At 51.6% G+C, this 20,315-nt stretch overlaps 1 protein-coding gene across 1 annotated transcript in view; it reads right to left on the minus strand.

The window, feature by feature from the left end:
• CARMIL2 (capping protein regulator and myosin 1 linker 2) overlaps positions 1-20,315 on the minus strand; it is a 106,336-nt gene that overhangs the window by 58,086 nt on the left and 27,935 nt on the right. The window contains exons 9-20 of the mRNA XM_067534396.1: positions 18,964-19,039; positions 18,784-18,872; positions 17,618-17,712; positions 13,596-13,682; positions 12,945-13,054; positions 12,099-12,176; positions 10,501-10,577; positions 8,076-8,180; positions 7,377-7,446; positions 6,014-6,095; positions 3,836-3,932; positions 1,887-1,944 (exon numbers count right to left, since the gene is read on the minus strand). Of these exons, the coding sequence (XP_067390497.1) occupies positions 1,887-1,944; positions 3,836-3,932; positions 6,014-6,095; positions 7,377-7,446; positions 8,076-8,180; positions 10,501-10,577; positions 12,099-12,176; positions 12,945-13,054; positions 13,596-13,682; positions 17,618-17,712; positions 18,784-18,872; positions 18,964-19,039 (1,024 nt within the window). The remainder of the gene's footprint in view (positions 1-1,886; positions 1,945-3,835; positions 3,933-6,013; positions 6,096-7,376; positions 7,447-8,075; positions 8,181-10,500; positions 10,578-12,098; positions 12,177-12,944; positions 13,055-13,595; positions 13,683-17,617; positions 17,713-18,783; positions 18,873-18,963; positions 19,040-20,315) is intronic.

Consider the following 20,315-nt stretch of genomic DNA (forward strand, 5'->3'; position numbering starts at 1 on the left):
GCCACACCAGGGGCGGGACACCATGGGAGGCAGGGGGAAGCCATTCGCATGAGGTCAGGAGCGAGCGGGAGGTCTCCAGGTACTCTCGCCAGCACTGGGAGTCAGGGAGAGAGGAATTTGGGTGCCCTTTTCCCCACTCCAGTGCCCCCGTACCAGGGGGAAGGATGGTGCAGGGATTCCCAGCTCTGCCACTGACTCATGTGTGACACTGGGCATGTCACTTAGCCTCTCTCTGCCTCAGGCCCCCCATCTGTACTGTGGGGCAAGAGCCGGGACCTACTTCCCCAGAATGTGGGGGGGGGGGTACTGATTGAGGCGCTCAGATGCTCTGGTGATGGGGGCCAGACAAGGATCTAGAGAGACAGACAGTCAGACATCATCTGGCCCCTCCTAAAGACAGAAAACCAGCATGAGCCAGGGGGACAAAAGCACAGACAACAACAACACAGGGCACGTGTGAGCCATGCCTGGCCACTCGGGCAGGAGGAGCGGGCAATCCTAGAGGAGAAAGCTGCTGTTTACATGCTAATAGCCTGGTAATCAGAAGAATGGGAAAGGCCTATTTAATGGGATTTGGGCTGCACATACTTCTTCTGTCTGTGGCAGCAGCTCTGTAATGCTTTCTAGAAGCAGGAGGTTTTTTCCTGTCAAAGGAGACCTGCAAAGATTAAATAACAAAGGTGCTTTTGCCCCTTTTCCATTTCTTTAACAGTGGATGGGCTTGAAAGTGCTTTCTTCACATTAGAAATTCCGGCATGATCTCGCCTGTATTTCTTGGAAGACTCTATGGATGACTGGAGGACTGACAAGCGGACAAGGATGAAGTAACAAAGTTGAAACCAAAGCAATCAAGGCCTGGTCTACACTATGCGAGCGGCGTAAAGTCACAGTCGATGGAGTTTGGTCGATGCAGTGCCAGTGTAGACACTGCGTTGCATTTTCGACTGTTGCTGGCTTTCCGGAGCCATCCCACAATGCCCTACACTCAGAGTACAATCGATACAAGTTCTCCCAGAGAGGATGCGCACCACCAACACAAGGAGACACGCATAAGCCACACAATTCCTGTGGCAGCTGCATCCCGACGTAAGTTAGGTCGACTGAATTTTGTAGTGGAGACGTGGCCTGAGAGACGGAAGGGATTTGAGTCAACTGTTTCCTTTTGTTTATTTAACTCCAGTGCCTGACAACTAGTTGGGAAAGAATGGCTCTGCGTGAAAATCTGAACACAGCACTTTTCAAACCAGACCTCAGAACTCGTCTGAGGCCGCTCTCTGATCCTCCAGAGACTTCCAGCTAAAACAGGGAAGACGAGACTTGATAGTCGTAATATTTTTCGGGTGAGAAACAAGCAGGACTGCTTGGTAAAACACAAACCCAGGGATTTCCTCTCTTCGCCAGCACAATTCAGTAATGCTCACACAAGGGTTTGCCCTCTGCCTGGCCTAGACAAATCCTGATTGCCTTTTCAATTCCCTGATGAGAGGCCCTAAGATATCAGGCCCTTCCAAGCAGGTGACATTTTCAGAAGCCCATCACCTTTGCTCTGGGCAGCTATTCATCCTCCCACTTACAACACACATCTCTTCTACTCCCTGAGCTGCACTTTAGATTCTACCATCTGTTGATTCCAAACACAGAGGGGAAAGCACTTATTTCTCAGTCTGATCATTCATTTCAATTAACCGCAACAACAAAGCTAAAGACAAAGATGGAAGAGAGAGACAGCGACTCCCTGACATTCTGCATCTAAAGTGACAACCCCCAATGGCCAAGTGTCTCACAGCTGCCCTCGGGGAAGGAGGGGGTTATAAAATTAATCATAGTCATTAAAAGGAAACAGCGTGACCTCCTGCTTCAGTTACAGGGCTTCAGCAAGCACTTACGCAGTCGTCTTCCTGCGTGAGCTGGACAATCCGATGGAGAACATCGGCCAGATTGTCCCTGCAGAGGAGATTCAGAGGGGTTATTCACCTTTTCCCCATGGCACAGGCAGGCTCAAGTCAGGGTCGAGCCCTGAAGCGTTCCACTTCAGCTGAATGTTATTCTGACTGCATGGGTCCTCTGCGCACTTCCTCCCTCTCCCGCAAGCCGTCGGAGCAGGCTGGCCTTTCCCGGCTGCAGCCAACCTGTGCCATGCAGCACCCATCCAAGAGGCTGCGACTTCTCAATTCCCTGTTGGTTGGTCTAAGAGGGGGGTGGCCACACTACAGAGCCCCTAAGGCCCCCCCCAGCTCCTCTGCATTACGTCAGATGGGCAGTAACCCAAGAACAGGGGCCTGGCAGGGCCATCCTGGGCCATCGAGTCCGGTCCCCCTGCTATCACACCAGATCACAACCCCGCTAGATCATCCCCTTCAGACATTTAGCAAGGTCCCAACTTCAGACTAGTTGGGTCCTTTGCCCCACTCCTCCTATTGGGAGGCTGCTCCAGCACCTCACACCTCTGATGGTCAGAAACCGTCCTTTAATTTCCAGCCTAAATGTTTGCCTGGCCAGTTTATTCCCATTTGGTTGGGTGCCAACATTGTCCTTGAGCTTAAATAGCTCTTCTCTCCCTGGTGTCCCCCAGTTATTTAGAGAGAGCAATCAGGCCATCTCTCCACCTTGGCTCTGCCAGACGAAGCAAGCCAAACCCTTTCAGTCTCCTCTCGTAGGCCAGGCTCTCTCCATTCCCCTGATCACCCTAGCAGCCCCTCTCTGCAGCACCCGAAACAGAAACAAATCTCAAGATGTTTAAAAAACTTTGTTTGACGGCATTCTGTCTGGCCAGGAATCACTTTTCAAGAGCTGTGGTTGTAAAATTGACACTTCTTGTTGTTTTGTCTTTTTGGCACCCACTTCTCGATTGTTTATTGGAATGATAAACGCTTTGATTGTTTCCGTCTGTTGCATAACTAAGTGTGTGTTATTTAAATCAATGAAGGTGATGGGATATGATTGGTTAAAGGGCTGTTCTGTAACGGGCTAGGATTGGTGTTTTGTAGTCCTTTCGTTTAAAATGATCAGTTAAGGTATAGCTAAGCAGGGCCCACATTTTAACCATATAAATGGAGCTCCAAAAGGAAGTGCTTTGGAACCCGACTCCAGAACACCGCCCAAGAAGAAAATCAGAGCAGCCAAACCTCAACACCCGGCCAACTGTATTTACAGAAGCTGGAGTCCCCAGATTATCTAATCCTGATTGGCCACCAGGAGATGTTTGTCTGTCTTACTGGGAGCGGTGAGCATTGGATGCTTAGCGTGTGTATTCTGTTTTGGTAATTGTTGATAAATAGAGAATAAGGCTATTACTGTGTACGGGTCCTTCGCTGGTGAAAGGTTCTGTAAGCCTGCAGAAGATTACGCTCAGAGCCCTACAAATTGGAAAAGGGTGGGTACTTCAATTACCAGGTTAGGCCCAGTGACCTATGGCCTGGGAATGGGTGGCCCTGAGCCCTAGAGTGTGAATTGAATAAGAGCAGGTGCCTTTCCCCTAGGACCCTATGGACTGAGAAAGGGTGGGCATGCCTTAACCGGGTTTTGCCTTGAGCCCTACGGATTGAGGTAAAGGTTGGGTGCCCTAGTGTTCAGGTAACACTTCCAGCCCAACATTTCTATGATACGATTCCCTGATTTTGATAGCTCCGGTTTACGAGATTATCATAATTTAAAGGCCCAGGACCCACAAAACCAAATGGTCATTAACAAAGCAAAGTGACATTCTGAGCAACAATTTCAGGAAACTAATGTCATTTGACTACTTCCAGTATTCCCAGGGTGTATAAAAAGCAGGTGGTAGGCAATGGGCTATTAAAGCCCACATCATTACGGGCACGAGTCATGTGACACTTACTTGGATCTGATGTTAAAATTCTTTCCTAAGGCGACGTGCCTAATGGATTTGCTTCTGCCAATCGACAGCACCAGCGTGACCATGTCGGCATCAAAGCCTACAACAAATGAAAGCAGCTCTGACAATCCATGACCCGCAGCGAATGCCAGCATCCCACGGCAGCTTGGCACAAAGAGGGAGGAGTGAGCCTGCCACACCTACAAAGGGAGGGCTTGTGGGAAAAGCCCAGATTTTGCTCTCATAGCACCAGATGCTGCTAAATCTTACGCTGAGGGACACGTCCCCACCTGAACAGACTCACGGACACCAACAAGCTACTCAGTTTGTCCCTTGGCAACCATCAGGGCACTGCAGCCCGGGGAGATGGTGACTAGCCGGCGTGCCCAGGTCAGCTGGTTCTCTCCCGGTGCTTCTCCTCCCTTCTTGAAGTGAAATGAGATGATGCTTCTGATTGCAGGGCAGGTGTCCACACCCCATGAGCTCAGTCCCTGCCTTGGCGGGCAGCGACAGAGAAACATTGCCAGGGGGCTCGGGGAAGGCAGTCGATTTGCCCCTGCTGCAACAAGGCAGCAACTGACAACGGAAACAGAGAGGGGTGTCATGGGAGCCCTCCCAGAACCAAGAAGTGGGGCTCACCCACAAGGGAAAGCTGGCAGCCTCTGTGCCCAAAACGGCCTGCATTAAATGACATCCAGTGGCAGCTGGCAAGAATTCAAAGACAGAAAAGACAGCGAAAGCTACAGCCGTGACAACAAGAAGCCAAGCAGGGTTGCGTGCGTGATCTCCACAAGCATACAGAATGGTACAGCCAACCAGCTCCAGTCGCCATGCTATTCAGACAAGTCCCATTTGTAGGTCAAGGGACACAGAGACGTCCACAGTCTTCCATTAGAAAAGATGAAAAGGGAAGCGCACCTGGGAATTTTGAGAAGGCAGTTCCCTCCTTCATGATCTCTTTTTTAAGTCGGCTCATCACTGCTAATTTCCAGGGAAGGCCTATCAGCGCAAAACACACACAGAAAACAAAAGCAGGCCCGCAGAGTGGCATGCTCGAAATCCATACCGAACCAGAATGGTGTTTCCATGAGCATTTCTGGAGTGACACCCTGTGAGATCCGCACAGTGCGGGGTGGGAGTCTGGTTTCTGGCCAGCAAGGTGCCAACAGGCCAGCAAACCAGGGCAGTCCTTTTCACACATCCGTCACTTTGTTCACCAGACACAGATGAAAAATTTCTCCACACAATGGCCCTGTTAGCACAGAATTGCTCTTCTCTAACCAGCTCCACCCAGCTTCTCAAACACCACGATCTGCCTTTATCATATCCCATGGCCAGCTCTCCTGTGCCCCCAGTGCAGCCCTGATCAGAAGGAGAAATGGACACACACAACACTCCTAGAGCAGTTCAGGAAGCGGGATTTCCCTTCCCCAGGAAATTCTGCCACGTCAAAAATGGTTTTCGTTCCAAGCTGAAACCAAACCCAAGAATTTAGAAAGCTGCCGTGAGATGAAATTTTCCAGAAAAACCCATGAATTTGGGATCAATCAAAATGTTTGCTTTTGATTTCGTCATTTTAAAATGTCATATCTAGCATACAAAACAATACCTTTTTAAAACGAAAAGTCGTTTAAAAAAGCCACACAGCAGCGGACAATGTCAAGAATTCCATTGAAATCAAAACGCTTTTCTGATGGAATAATATTCCCCCGGAACAAAATGTACCAGCTTTAACTTCAGCGTGGCAGCCAGCCATGCAGTCATTTGCGGCTTCTCGTGCCTGTTACTAACGAGTGCTAATAGGGGCAGAAGCAGAAGACAAGCAGCAAACAAAAGCAAAAGGATCCTGGAGCAATGGAAGAAGTATGCCATGGAAATGCAGGAGCACGCCAAAGAATAGGTGTACAAATAGGCAAGGGCATGGATGGCTGCAATACCGTGTATAACCACTCAGGGCAGCTCAGAGAGCCGTCCCGCATCAGAACAAGTCTCATGTTTTAAATGGTTATTTCTACAGCAGCTGATGGGATCCATAGCTCAGTTATTGTCACGGCAGGGGATTTTATCTGGACTTCTGTAGAATGAATGGCAGCACACAACCTAGCGCCTAGATTCAGGGGAAAAGACATTTCCAGCCACAGTGACAAAGCTCACGGGGAGTAAAAGAACCTGTGTACCTACCATTGTCCGATAAATCCAAAACACTAATTGAATTGGCATCAAAAATCAGATCTTGGATCACCTGGGCACCTGCTGATCTCAACTTGAAATTAAAAAATAAAAAACAAAGAAAAGGTTAAAAGGGAACATTCTGATTCTCATCAGTCAAAATCTGACCATCGGGAAAGTCAAATCAGAGCCCCATGCACCCAGAATCATCCTGAAATGAGGGTCTTTAGAACAAACATTCTCCCCTGAAAGCCCACTGAGAACTGCCTGCAGACTATTTACACAAAACACACCAGGCTCAGTCTAGAACCAACGTGGAGGAAGGAGTAAATAAAAACCCTTAGCAGTTTTCAGCCATCCCCAAAGCAATCCCCAAAGGTGGGTGGGTGCACATTATTGTCACCATTTGATAGATGGGGAAAGCAAGGCCTGGAGGTCCGGATCCCCAGAGGTATTTGAAACCAAAAGGAGTTAGGTGTCAGAATATCTCTGAGGAGCTGGGCCAGAGAGATTCGGGGTAACTTTTCCAAAAAGCAGTTACGGAGTGATTGAGGAGCCATTTTCAAAAGTCATGTAGGAGCCTAAACCCCAGTGACTTTCAATGGGACTTAGGGTTCCTAAACCACCTGGTGCTTTTCAAACTTTTACCCTGAGTGACCTGCCCCAGGAGGCTGCAGCAGGGCTCAAAAATTACCCCAGATCACCTGACTCCCCCTCTAGTTACCACACCCAGGATCATCATTCCCATCGGCCTGTGGGGAGTCGTTAACCTTGGGGAAGTGCTAGGAAATCCTCAGGTCAGGGATCCACAGATGGGAGGGAAGGGGGTCTAGGCACAAGATTGCGGGGTCACGGGACCTCTCGCTGGGGTGCCCATTTGTAAAATCGACATCATAATACGTAGCTGCTACCCTGTGCTGTCACCTGGACTGGGCGATGCTCAGAAGCAGCAGGAAGCTAGCTGGTCCCTAGGTACCATCACGGGCACTACAGGAGTGCTTGCTGGGTTCGTTTCAGACAGCTAGCTCTGTCAGTCAGTGGGTTTACATAGGATGATGTTCTCTTTCCCCTGGCTTGACTTCTTCTGCCCAGGAACTCTTCATAAATGCACAGCTCCTAATACTCGCATGAGCAATTCAACAAGTGCAGATAATGGGCCAAAAATTCCACTTTGGTGGAAGACTGTGCAACACCACGAAGTCATACTGCTCTGCCCAGCCTCAGTGCTCTGGCACATGACCTGCGCTTCCAGCCCAGCCCCAGGAGTTTCTTTCCTCAGGGCTGCTCGGCTCAGATGCAGTGTCTGATCCGAGCTGCAGCTCAGCTTTCGCTCCACTTTACAGGCACGTTACTGGGTCGCCCGCTACGTCCTCACCTCGCAGCTGCTGAGGTCCAGGTGCAGGTCACTGATCTGACAGTTATACGCCAACCCCTGCAGCAAGGCCCTGCAGCAAAGCAGAAGGGAAGAACAGGAGAGACATTGGCGGGACTGCAGGGGCTGGGGAAAGGGCAGAAGGCGCTAAGTGATGGGTGTGGGTGACTTAGGAGCCGACTGGAACCAGAGAGAGCCTGCACTTGGATGTCTGGGGAACGCCCTGCCACTGAGGAGGCTGCTGGATATATTAACTGGGCTTAATAATAAGGGATTTGCTAAATCAATAGCCTGTTGTGGGCTAAGCACCTCTGAGACTGGTTGCAGCCAGGTTATCCACAGCCCAAGTAATTCAGACCCTGCACACCCAAGGACTGCAGACCACCGCCGTCTAATCCTCTCAGACTCATCCAGCGTCGGCCACCACCAGTGTGGCAGGACCACACCCCCAGCAAGATGATCCCCCAGGGCACACACGGTGCTGGGCTGTGCCACCGGCGATGTGCGTACAAGGCATGCAGTTCAAGCATCCAGGAGGCGCCCTCTAGAGGACTTTATTATTTCGCACCTTTGCTCGTTTGCACCGTCAGGGCCAATCGGCGCTGTTCGTTTGATGCCGGACACCACCGTAATTCTGAACCCCGTGGCCATTGCTGGGCCCTTGAAATTCCTTTCCTGTGATCATTGGAAACGCCCCCTTACCTTACAGCCTCTGGCGGCAGCTTGGTACACGCCAGGCTGATGTATCGGAGGGCAGCCGCCTGGCTGAAGAACAGTTTGATGGCCGGCGGGACATCTCTCACCTTCCTGAAAACAATCACAAATGGCATCGGATCCCAGTGTATCATCTCAGCCCTCTTTTGGGAGTTCCAGCCCACCCCAATTCTGCTGTGTCCCTCCCCACGGTACCATGGCCTGGCCATCAGCCACAAAGCCCTGAGTCCACCAGTTTGGAGTGTCCTCAAAGCCCTTCAGGGGCTACGTTGCCAGCACTGTGACCTGCTGGGGTCTGAAGTGACCGTTGTGAACATCCAGACTGCCCTCTGGCATGGCACAGCCCAGAGAACCTCAGCCAGCGACTCCCACACCCAGCCCAGCACTGCTGACTGAGCGAGAACAAGTCTCTGAGAAAAACATCCAATCTTCATTTTAAAACGATCCATGATGGAGGATCCACCACCGCCTTAGTGAGTTGTTCCAATAGTTAATTACCCTCCCTGCTAAATGCATGTACCTTATTTTGTGTCTAAGCGCTCAGAGGCAGGGCCTGTCATTTACTGGTTTTGTACAGTACCTGGCACAAGCTGGAATGTAAATGTGTAATAAGAAATGACCGGAGCATTTAAGATGTTAAAGGCTCGTGGTTTCCTTGTGTTCCCCAGAGGATCTCTCTGCTCTTATACTTAAGTTGTAGCTTTTTCAGGCAGGGACCATCTTTTTTGTTCTGTCTGTACAGCACTGAGCACACTGGGGTCCTGGTCTGTGACTAAGGCCCTGAGAGGCTACTGCAATACAAATAATCATAAGGTGGCCTGCACAGGAAACAAAATTCGACCTGTGCTCTATTTTGCTTCTTGATGGTGGCTGAAGAATGATCCTAAAGGTTTGTTTCTCAATGTGTTTTTTTCCTCTTATTTTTAAATAAGAAATTCAGGCCTTGCTTGCCTTGTTTATTATGGAGGACTCCATGGAGGACCAGAGAACTAATGGAGCTATGACTTCACAGAGTCCCAGGAAGTAAAAGCAGCGCAATTGAGCAGGAAAGGGAAATCAAGTCAGATCATTTAGAGCTTTTAGTTTTCTGCTCACTTTTGCTAATACCTGTTGAGCTAAAATGCCCACTGAACAGCTTGGAGGAAAAAATCTCTTTGTTAAAGCTTCAAACAGACCAGCCACTTCCTTTAAGGGCCAAGAGAGATCCCACGCCAGTTCTCTGCTCATCCAAGGAGTCCTCAAGCAAAAAGATGGACAACAAGATTTGATATCCAGGCTAGTTCTAAGATGAAAAAGCCCATGGGAAAAAAGGAGCTATTATAAGGAAGATGAAAAGGGCACAAATGTTTAGCAGTAGGGAAGTATTGCTGCCTACAACCTGCAGCATATTCAGGGTGTAGGTGGCCCAGAAATGAACCTAAGCCTCCCATAGGCCAGCACAAAAACACGCCTGTTGCCACGCTGAGACTGGCACAAAAGCCCCCAATGCCTCAGACACAAGTAAGGTCGATACTAGAAAAAAAGCCACCCTTTAATGCCGGCAGGTGCAAGCAGAAGCTAGGGGGTTAAAAATCCAACTAGAATATGTAAAAATGCAACAGTACATTCTTTTTTTTTTTAACTTATTTTTGCAATTCCCCTCAATTGTCATCAGATATGACGTTAACATTCTTACCGATCATTTGCCTTTCCACCCCAGACGTTACTCTTCCGCTCTCCCCACAGCACCTTACTAAGATGTGTCTGCTCCCCAAAGTGCCTATAATCTACGGGCTGCCTTTCCTGAGAAAGCCACACTGCTTTAATTTAAGGTGCAACTCTAAACCCATTCAGTTACGCTGATGCAAAAGGGCTGTATGGACACTTTTACTTCCGTTAAAGTCAGGCTGATTTTGGCTTCGTTTAAATTGCTTAGGAAGAGGTTTAAGCTAAGCTGAAATCAATCGTGTTTCTGCACCCACTAGCATGTCATTTCTGCTCCCAGGACTGGGTGCTGTCCTGCACACACAAATGGAGATATAGGATTTATGTACCCCTGCTATTTTATAATGTGTTACTGAACATATGATCGCACCAGAATGAAAGGGGAGTTCCCCCCATGGAGTGTTAGCTGCTCAGTCTGGGCTCCCAGAGACAAGGATGCAAGAGGGAGACCTGAGATAAAACCCAGCAATTGTCATAATGCCCAGGCTAGCAGCCAACTGCCTGTCCTGTCAGTGAGGTCCCAACTCGTGAAAGAGCAAGGTGCCAGGAGTTCACTCCCAGAGGGCACACTCACTGCATGGGGCAGTCGCTGAGAAACCCATGCAGCCAGAGGTGAGAGCTTACAGCAGATACCCACACACGAAATCCCTGGGGCGGGACTTCATCAGACACAGACCGACGACAAAGAGAAACAAACCCTCAGGCTTACTTGTGCGAGAACACGTTTTTGGAGAGATCCAGGTGGGCCAGGTTAGCACAGCATCCGAGGGTTAAGGCACCGAAAAGCTTGAAAAGGAAATTAGAATTGTATGAGAAGAGGCTGCCGGGCCACACCTGTACCCCCCTCCCCCAGCGGGACAGATCCCTCCCTCTGCACCCAGCTCCCTCCTCACGCACCTGGCCCAACGGCCGCCCGGGTTAACTCTCCGAAGGGGAAAGGCTGCACTGCGGCAGGCATGGCAGAACTGGCTCCCGACCCTCCCATGGCTCTGGGACAGGCCCCACTCTCCTTGCCCGGGGGCCGAGGCTGCCTATGGGCGCCGAACAGCACCGCACGCACCCCGCAGGTGTGGAATAATGACCCCAACGACAGGCCTCGCCCCGGATTGTCTCTTTCCGTCCAGCCACACTATTGATATGCCCCCCCACCACCACAGTATCTCAGCACCTTTAATGTATTCCTCCTCCTACTGCCTCCAGGAGGCAGGGCTGGACTATTATCCCCATTGTACAAAGGGGGAAAAGAGAGGCACAGAGAGACCAGGTGACGGCTGTGGCGGAAGAGGGAATTGAGCCCAGGCTCTCTCACCACTGAGCCATCCTTTCTCTCTCACTAACAAAACCCATCGGTGACCTACTGGCCACTGTGGCTGACACAGACAAGTCCCTGCATGCTAGGATGTGCGGCTTGGCTATAAAAGGCAACAGAGCATCCAAAATGGCTCGCCACATGGCTCAGAGGCAGGGCTGCCAACTCGAGGGGGGGGGTGCACGTTTGCTGCATTTTACTCCCAGGGGATCTGAGTGGCCAGCCCAGTCAAGGCAGGGGGGAGCCGGAGTCTGTTCCTTCTTAGCCATCCACAGAATTGGTGCTTAATGGTTAGATTTTCAGAGACGTCAGCACCTGCTGCTTCCACCAAAAACTAGGCCTCTCCACACCTTGCGGCCGCAACGTGCAATGCAGCGGGAGGTGGTGAGGGGACAGGGGTGTGCTTTGGCCTGCAGGAGCTTTACAGCTGGTGAGACCAACAGGCTGTGATTTGCAGGGCTGGCTGTTCAGATAAAGCTGCTTTGGGTTTGTAAACAAGCATGTTTCCGATCCTTCCCCCTTTTCAAAGGTAAACAGCACAACTTCCCTCCAGCCGTGCTGGCGGTGAGGGAAAGGCAAGGCGTCTGAAGATTCGTCTGGAAGCGTGAGGGAGCGCTCCCAAGGCACCAAGAGCTGATATAATTTAAGGTCCAGCCATAAATTTAGCCTTCAGTGCCAAGGCTGTTCCCAATCTGGATGCCAGAGCCAAGCTTTATGCCCGAAGTTGAGTAACCGGCTGCGTTCATTCATTCCTGATCAACAGTGCATGAGACTCGCAGCACAGAGCAACGGGCCCGTCCTCCATTCAGCTAGGAAGACTCAGCTGGGGAGAAGGAGGCCAGAGCGTTTTCTCCAGGTGTGAACCCTTCGATCGCCTCTGTCTCCAGAGACACGGGGATGGGCAGGGCCAGCAGACGCTGCCCATCACAGCGACTCAGGTCGCCAACAGCAAGACGAATGGCTCCCAGGGGCTGGCCACTTTGGCAGGTGGTACTTACCGTATCCAAAGCACAGTCTGTGCCGGCCAGGTTAAGGTGAGACAGAGCGTTGGCATGACTGAGGAAGCTGTGCAAGCTCTGGGGGAAGAGAAGATGTGGGTTTTTAAGAGGCCGCTGGAAGGATTTTTCTGGAGGCGGTGTCTGCTCACGCCTGTGGCCGAATGCAGGACATTCCTGCTCGGGGACCAGGGGCGAGCCCAGGTCACAGGGAGACCTGGTCTTTCTCCTGGGTTTAGTGTTGATACCAAGGAAGCAGTGTTGATACCAAGGAAGCAGGGTTGGCCCTGACCCGTGGACAAGCTGCCCCCACTGCCCACAGGCACCTCCTCCCCCACTCAGCCCCTTCCCCTGGGCATCGGTGCCAGGCCTGGGGAAGCTGAAATGGAGTCACCTGCTCGGCTTAAGGGTGCAGCTAGATTTGCCAAGGCAGCCTCTGATTCAGGGGCCCACAGCTGCCAGCGGAGTCCCTGGGGACTGGAGGGGGGCTGGGCATGGCGCTCCATGGCGTCTCAGCTGGGCCCCCCCACAGCAATTGCTCCGCTGAACATCCTGGCACCAAAGACAACGTGGGCAGGCCATCCACTGAGTGCCCCCCAACAAAAGAGGTGTGACAGGAGCGTTAATCTCGCTAGCCTGGGCCCCGAGAGCCACACAGATTTAGCAGCATGGACCCCGGTGCGGGCTAGTGACTCGCGCACATACCCAGGGTTCTGGGTGGGCTTGTGCCAGGCCAGCGGCACAGGAGTGAGGAGAGAGCCTGCGCAGCTCACTGAAAACGCTGCTGGGGTCTTAGCTGCATTTCTCTGGCTAGGATCTTCCTACCCGCAGTGAGCTAGGGCTACGTACGCTGGCGTCCTCGGGGGTAAGGAAACCAGGATTCCCAGAGAGATCTAGGTGCTGCAACGAGGTGCTGAAGACTCCATTGGATGCGAGGGCCTGGCATAAGGTGCTCATACCTGCCGGAGGGGAGGGAGGAGATGCCAGTGAGCGTGGGGAGTCCCCGAGAGCAGGCTCAGAGCGTGGGGAGAGGGCAAGCGAAGAGGGACCATCCCACACTGGCTGCGTTGCAGCAGAGATTTCTCTTCTTAAACCCCCCTGGGGTAGATAAGACCCAGAGCTCTGCGAATGCAGAGAAGGAGCCTTGCCAGGTCAGCGTCGTTCTGCCTGTGGAATACCTTTGGCTCCCTGCACACGGCCAATCACAGCTCCCAAGCCAGCAGGACAGAGAGTAATCAGGGCTGTTGAGGCTTTGCCCCCTGGCCAAGGGAGTGCCGAGAGATGCCACTCCCAGAGGCCTAGCACCCAGCACAACGGCTCTGGGGCAAAGGCAGCCCCGGCCACCCCCCATCGCACACCTTCGGGACAGTTGCCTGTGCTAGCTGGGTGAGCGCTGGCCCCTGCAGAGGGTCTAAAAGGCAGAGAGGAGGTTGTGAGCCCTGCCCCCATCCCGGGCACCCGGGCAAACTCCCCGGAGGCAGCGAGAGAGCCGGGCTGTACCTTTGGAGGTCAGGGAGGTCCTGGAGAAGTTCAGGCTGCGCAGACCCTTGGTGCGTTTCTCGAAGTGCCGGCTGACGGCAATTATCCCTGAGGAGAGAGCAGAGAGGGCTGAGACGGGGGCACTGCACGTCAGGTGAGCTCAGCCCCTTCTTCCCAAGGCACCTGTGGCTGTCGAGCGTCGCGGTTTGCCAGCCGCCAGCTGCCTCCTTCTAGCTCTGTCAGTGTCACCAGTCCCCATCTCCAGGGGCCGGTAAACTAAGGGTCAATCCTGCAGCCCCCTAGCCCGGGTGAGGTGCAAGAGTCCCGGTTAAAGCTATGTCTATGCGACAGAGCCTGTGCCGGCATTGCCCCGAGGGGTCCGGCGACATTGCAGCTGTGAGAGAGCCTCCCAGTCCGGCTGGACAGACCTGTGCCGAAAAACAGCTGAGTGGACATTGTGGCACAGGCAGCAGCTTGGGTTAGCCAGCCACCCCAGCTCAGAGCCAGCAGGGTCAGGTGGTGGGGAACACGGGCGGCTAGCCCGAATCCCCACTCCTGCCACGCCAGCCCCGCTTCGGTTGGTAGCGCTTTTGCTGGAGTGAAGTTAGCGTGAGTCTGTCTAGCGGGATCGAGAGACATGCTCCCATCTGCAGCGTGGCCTCACCCCTCGCCATGGACACGACCCGGGCTGACAGAAGGAGGCACTCTGCCAGTGGAGGAACGCCACCCCTGAACGACGTCACTTTCGCCAACAGAAACATTCTTCTGTCAGCAGAGCTGCGTCATCCCTGGGTGGTTTGCTGGCACAGCCGTGTCACTAGGAGATGGGGGTCCCGCACCCCTGGTTGACACAGCTGTCCTGGCATAAGTTTTAAGTGTCGAGACCTAAAATCAAACACAGAGCAGTTCGGACACCAGCCGAGAGTCCAAGGCACATGGCACGCGCTGGCCATGACTCCCCAGGTGACAGGGAAATCAACGCTCGCCTTCCCTGTCTCTCTGGGTGATGCACACCCCTTGGCCAGGAGAGCTAGGAACTTGGGGAGCAGCTGTGTCTGCTGGGGCCCTCTCCTCCCCACACACGCAGGGAACATGGTGCAAGGCCTCAACCAGCGCTCTGTTCCTCCCACAACACCGCAGTCAGCGCAGCCATGCTGGGTGGGTGCACACAGGCCATCGTCTCACGGCGCCGCAGCAACTGCTGCAAGGGCCTCTGGGACTCAGCCTCCAGCTGCAAACGGGACTGGAGGGGGCAGGGAGCCTGCGGCAACTTAAATACAGTCTCCTGAGCCAGCATCTGACCTGAAGCCAAGCCCAGGGAGCGACACTATCCTGATGGCAACACGCAGCAAGACAAACACTAACCCTCCCGGCCAGGGGCAAACACACGCTGAAAAAGCTCCGAGGCGGCCAGGGCTGAGTCTTCTTCTGTTCTGGGGTGGGGGGCAAGAGGGCACCTGGACACGGCAAGTACACAGCCCCAATGCATGCTGCTTGCCAGACCCCTGCCAGCTCCCACGCCCAAGGCACATGCACTGCTTGTGGAGGTTTCACAGACGCAACCTCTATGTCCATACTTATTAAGCTCCTTCCCTATCACAATGTACGGTGTGTGGCCTCCCCGTGAACATAGCACCTGGGTGGATTTGTTACGTGGAAATGCTCATCGTGTCGTTCCCACCTACCCCGATTCACAGCACCCTCTTCTCTGAGAAAGAGCGAGAGAGAGAATGCCCTTCCTAGCATGACAGAGATGGGGAAGTGGGGCAGACAGCCCCCACTGGAGGCCATCGCTGAGGGCTTGTCGATGCCGGGAGAAAGCCAGGGTCAGTACACTTTCAATTCCCACTCTAGCTACTACACATGAGCTTGCCTGTGAATTCCCCATGCAGACAAGCCTTAAGAAAGTCATAAAGAGGCAGTAAAATAGAACAGGTGAAGAACTGGTTACAATTCCTGCATCTGCAGGAATTTGCCTTCCTAGGAAGCAGCCGGTACAAGCCACTTACCAGAGACAAGGGCACCAAACCAGACGAAGCAATACCCTGCTCTGGTCCAGCGAGCCCCCTGCATCCGTCCTGATGGAAAGGATGGTATCACGCATTGCAAAGGGACGGAGCAAGCAACCAAAAGGCTGCAGGAGGGGAGGGCAGGCTGGAGGGTCATACAGAAATGCACTAGTCACGCCGTAAGGAACGTGATTGCATGCCTAGCCGCAAAGGAATCTCTTGCTTTCTAACAGGTTGCTAAGATTATATATTTAGGCTGGTTTAGAATTTAGCTCCTATCTCCTGTTCTCACACTAATTAAATACACAAACCTCACAATATATCAATCCAACAGCCCCACAATGTGCCTGCTTGAAGCACTTTCTTTCTCCTTCCTTCCACGCCCACGGGCAAGGGGGGTGTGAGGCTGTCTGGATTGGGGTGACCATTTATAATATTATTTAACATCAATATTGCAAAATTACAATAATTGGTACAGGATAGGCCATGTTAGGTACTGTTAGAAAGGTTATAATTTGGGAAGTATGATGATTTTGTTTATGTGCATGTGTCATATTTGTATTGGAAGTTATGGATGTGTTTGATGTATCTGTATTTCCACTTGTGCTGTGTTTCTGGGCGACACCCCAGACAGAATGGCAGCAGCACTAAGTCTGCTTAATGGCCCATTAAGGGAACTCAAAGGTACAATGAACCCAGGGAAAGAACACAAGGGCTACACCTTCTGAGTCAACAGGGCTTGCCCATGTGACCCTGGACTCCATCTTGTTTCTGTGAATTTCCACAAGCTGCATGGCAAAGGGACATAAAAGGCAGCTGTGTCACATCTTGTCTTCATTCCTGCTTCCTATCTCTGGATCAACTCATCTACAACTAAAGCTGTAAAATAAAGGACTGAGACCCATTCAGGCATTGGATGTACACCAGAGGGACTGTACCAGCCTGCAAACTCCACAGTTCTACTGCGAACCTGATATATACATATGGCCTTTCCAATCATTTGTATGTCTCTGATTGCTTTGACCATTTAACATTTCTCTTGTCATTTGTTTCTTTCCTTTTATAATAAACCTTTAGTTTAGTTACAGAAGTGTTGGCGGGCAGCGTGGTACTCTGGGTAAGATCCAAATTATATTGGTCTGGCACTGCGGCTGACCGTTGGGGGATCAGGAGAACATTTTGGTAAAGGGAACAAAGTTTTAATAACTTATCTCTGTACTGGACCCAGCTGCTAATTGGGGGCCAGAGGCTGAAATGCAATAAAGGGGGGCTGGGTAGTTTTTTACTTTTAGCTTCTTGATAACCAGTGTGGGGGATCAGCAGCACTGGCTTGTGACTGGTTGGTGAATTTACTGCAGTGTGAGCCACCAGTGTTGGAAGAATCTGCTCTTCTTTTGCAGCCTGCCCTGCCCTGGGCATTTTCAGATGGCTCCCCTAGGCACGGACAGGTCACAGTGGGCACCAGGGCAGCTGGTTCAGGGAAGCTCAGCTGAGATCCAAGGGACTGCTGGAAGCAGAAGGAAGTCAAGGTCTCTGGTACAGGGCAGCCCTGGATTGCACTCAAGAGGCACTTCACACGTATACCCTCTACGGGAAGATCAAGCAGGGTGCAGCCCAGGGGGTGAGACATTAACTGGTGAGTGCTAATCACTTGCTGTCAGCGTTTGTGTCCCAGTCTGCCCCAAACTTGTCCACACACAGGGTTCTCCTGGAGTAGCTCTCAAGCTTTATCTTCACACCCCACTTTATGCTGCAACAGCTTTCATGTGTGGACACAATCAGGACCACTAAATTCTGCGTTGGGAAGTGCGGCTTCCGCTTTCCAGAGGAGAGCGAAGATGGGAGGGTGGTTGCATGAGATGCAGGGGTGTCTCAAACACAGCCAGCCAACGCCAGCTGACCACCGGGCAGAGACAGGACAAAAAGAAGGGGGTAAAAAGGGAAGGACGTAGCCCAAAGACTAGTTATTACTCTGCCTTTTAAAAACCCGCTAGGTGAAGGAGCCGTGTCTAACGGGGTGGGAGCGTGCGGTACCTCTGTCCTCCAGCAGGTTGCCAGCCAAATTGATAGCACTTAGAGCAGAGTCCGGGTGTCTGCTTAACGCCTGGGCCATCCTCTGGGCAAATTCACTGCAAGGGAAAGGATTTGACTTTACAATAAATCCAGCGTTACTGAGGATTCACAACACGTCCAGGCACCAAGGTGACGGGACCCAAGCACCAAATGTCTCACAACCCTTCACACAACAGATCCCAGCATGAGCTGAAGAAAAGAGCGCTGGGGTCCCATCATACCTCTAAGGCTCTGGGGGACGGGAGGGGAGATGCAGTAAGCGATGGAGCTGGGTGTATTCTGCCTATAGATCCCCCGAGTGCTGAGCAGTAGCTCATGCTACACCTACAGAAAAGGCTGTAGATCTCCTGTGATGCAGCACGGAAGAAAGTTGTCTCCAGCCAGTAGCAGAGGTGTGAACTTTCCCTGCCCGGCCCATTCCCTCAGTGGGATGTGAACTTCAGAACATGGGTGGCTCTCAAAGAGGGGAATCCTGTGGGGCACGAGCCATTTCTCTCGTCTCTCAAAATTATGGTTAAAAGCAAATACGCTAATGCAAAACCAGGCTACAGATTTAAACACTCAAGAACAGGAAAGCAATAAAGAAGTCAGCCTTTGCTAGCACCATTAAAAGCATCACACGGTCCATGCTATGGCTCTCTAGATGAATCCAGATACACAGCTGGGCTAACGTTCCCTAAAGCATTGTTTTTCAAAATGGGATGTAGGCTCCTAAATCACTAATGTCACTGATTCTTTACTGGGAGCTGGGTACTTCTGAAATTCCCAGCTTTAATCATAATCAAGTTCTCGTCTGTGCCTCTGGTGAAAGTTAATGTTACTGAGTCTGTTAGGAGAATTTTTTCCCCTTTCCCAGGTTTTGGGCGTTTAAATTCATCCCCGTAAAAGGTATCCAGAAGCCAAGGGCACCTTTACTGTGATTTAGCATCAGTTGATAATTGAATATACAGACAATAATTCAGTGTCAGTCCTGCATTTCTGCTATTTTAACAGCTGAGGACGTACGAGGCACAGAACAGCCAGTGACAAATCGCAGCAAGCAACTGCCTGTGAAGGTTTTTACAATGCTACCTAGACCCCATTAAAATAAACAGAACATGTAAAAACAAAAAGATTCCTTTCCTTACAATTTTAACCCACTGTTTTCCAGCACCAGCTCTTCCAGTTTCACTGATTTGCTGAGCATGTACAGAAGCTGTTCGGAAATCTCCTGATTCTAGGAGAGAGGAAAGCCTTTTTTGAAAGCTGTGTCATTGCTTAACGGACATCATCCCATTAGCATCCAGGTCACGGATCTTCATACTCACCAGTCTGAAATCCTTACAGTACAGCTTTGTGAACCATAGGTTAAATGACAGCGCGGTGACGCTCAGGGCTACATCTCTGCAGGGGGACACAGCAACAAAACGATTAGCAGCGTTATGGCCAGGATGACCATTGAGTCCGGTTGCACACACATTATTTTAAAGCCACTACCTGCCCCTGGGAGCTGAAATATTCAGCACTGCGACCACTGCTTTAAGTCTGGACTAGACATACCACAGCCCTCAGCTGAGAGGCAGGTGAAATTCTGCCACAGGCAGCAAATGCTCTAGGTGCATTTATAGCTTGTCGGTGCTTCTGCGTTTGTTTGCGGAATTCAGGCCTGGCCCTAAAGACCAGACATCCACAACGGGACATCCCTTGCATTGCTCGGTGCAGAGGAGCCAGATGCATTGCAATGACCGGGGATCCAGCTATGCTTGCGCCAGTCCAGACCGCACGGCTGCAGGATGGCGAAAGGGAAAAAGCTCTGCTGTGCCAGGCGGGCGAGGATTTACCGGGCAGCTGCTGGAACCTGGGGAGTGTCCTGCTCGGTCACAGTTATACATTTGTTTTCCTGCAGGCTGTACCTTTAAATCTCAACAGACTCCACTCGGAGCAGCCACTGTGTACAGTGCAGTGCACACTGTGACAGAGACAGGGACACCGGCTGCTCTCTGGTGGATATGTGAATTTTGGTCTTTCTTGTTTCCCTGTTTTCTATGGCCTGGTCTGCATTTAAAAGTGTTACTGGTGTAACTGCGGTGGTTCTGGGTATGATTTTGTTATCGAAATAGTTATCCCAGTGCAACCCCTGGTGTGAATGCAATTATACTGCTATAAACATGCCCTTTACCAGTCTAGCTTATTCCCCTTCACTTATGGCAAGAAGCTATCCTGATATAACTGCATCCCTGGGTTGTGCCGGCTTAAAGCAGCACCGCGGTCTAGTATAGACAAGGTCTTATATTAGAAGGTCATGCTGGCCAAATGCCGTGTGGCTGACATTTGCATACAGAAATACAAAACACAAGCAGGCTGCAGAAAGCTGATCGGTGCTTTAGTTTTGCCTCCTTAATTGAGTACCCTTGCTGTTAAACTGCTACAAACCGGGACCGATAAAATCCTGTGATCACGGTCAACATGTAGCTGGCCAGGAAGTTGCCCAGGCACGGGTGGGAGAATTAGCCATGAAAGACAGCTGGGCTTTTTTGGGAGGAACATCACAACCCCACAAAGCCTGATGCGCCATGTTCTAATGTCCCTCTTTCAAAAGGCAGTTCCACACTGAAAAGCAACTATGTAGAGATGGCTCCATGTTTATCGCCTCTCGCTCCCTCCGGCTCACGGGCGCGCC

Source organism: Emydura macquarii, unplaced genomic scaffold (genome assembly GCF_026122565.2).
Source record: "Emydura macquarii macquarii isolate MOO-44397 ecotype Brisbane River unplaced genomic scaffold, CSIRO-AGI_Emac_v2 contig_3401, whole genome shotgun sequence".
Classification (NCBI taxonomy): Eukaryota; Metazoa; Chordata; order Testudines; family Chelidae; genus Emydura; species Emydura macquarii.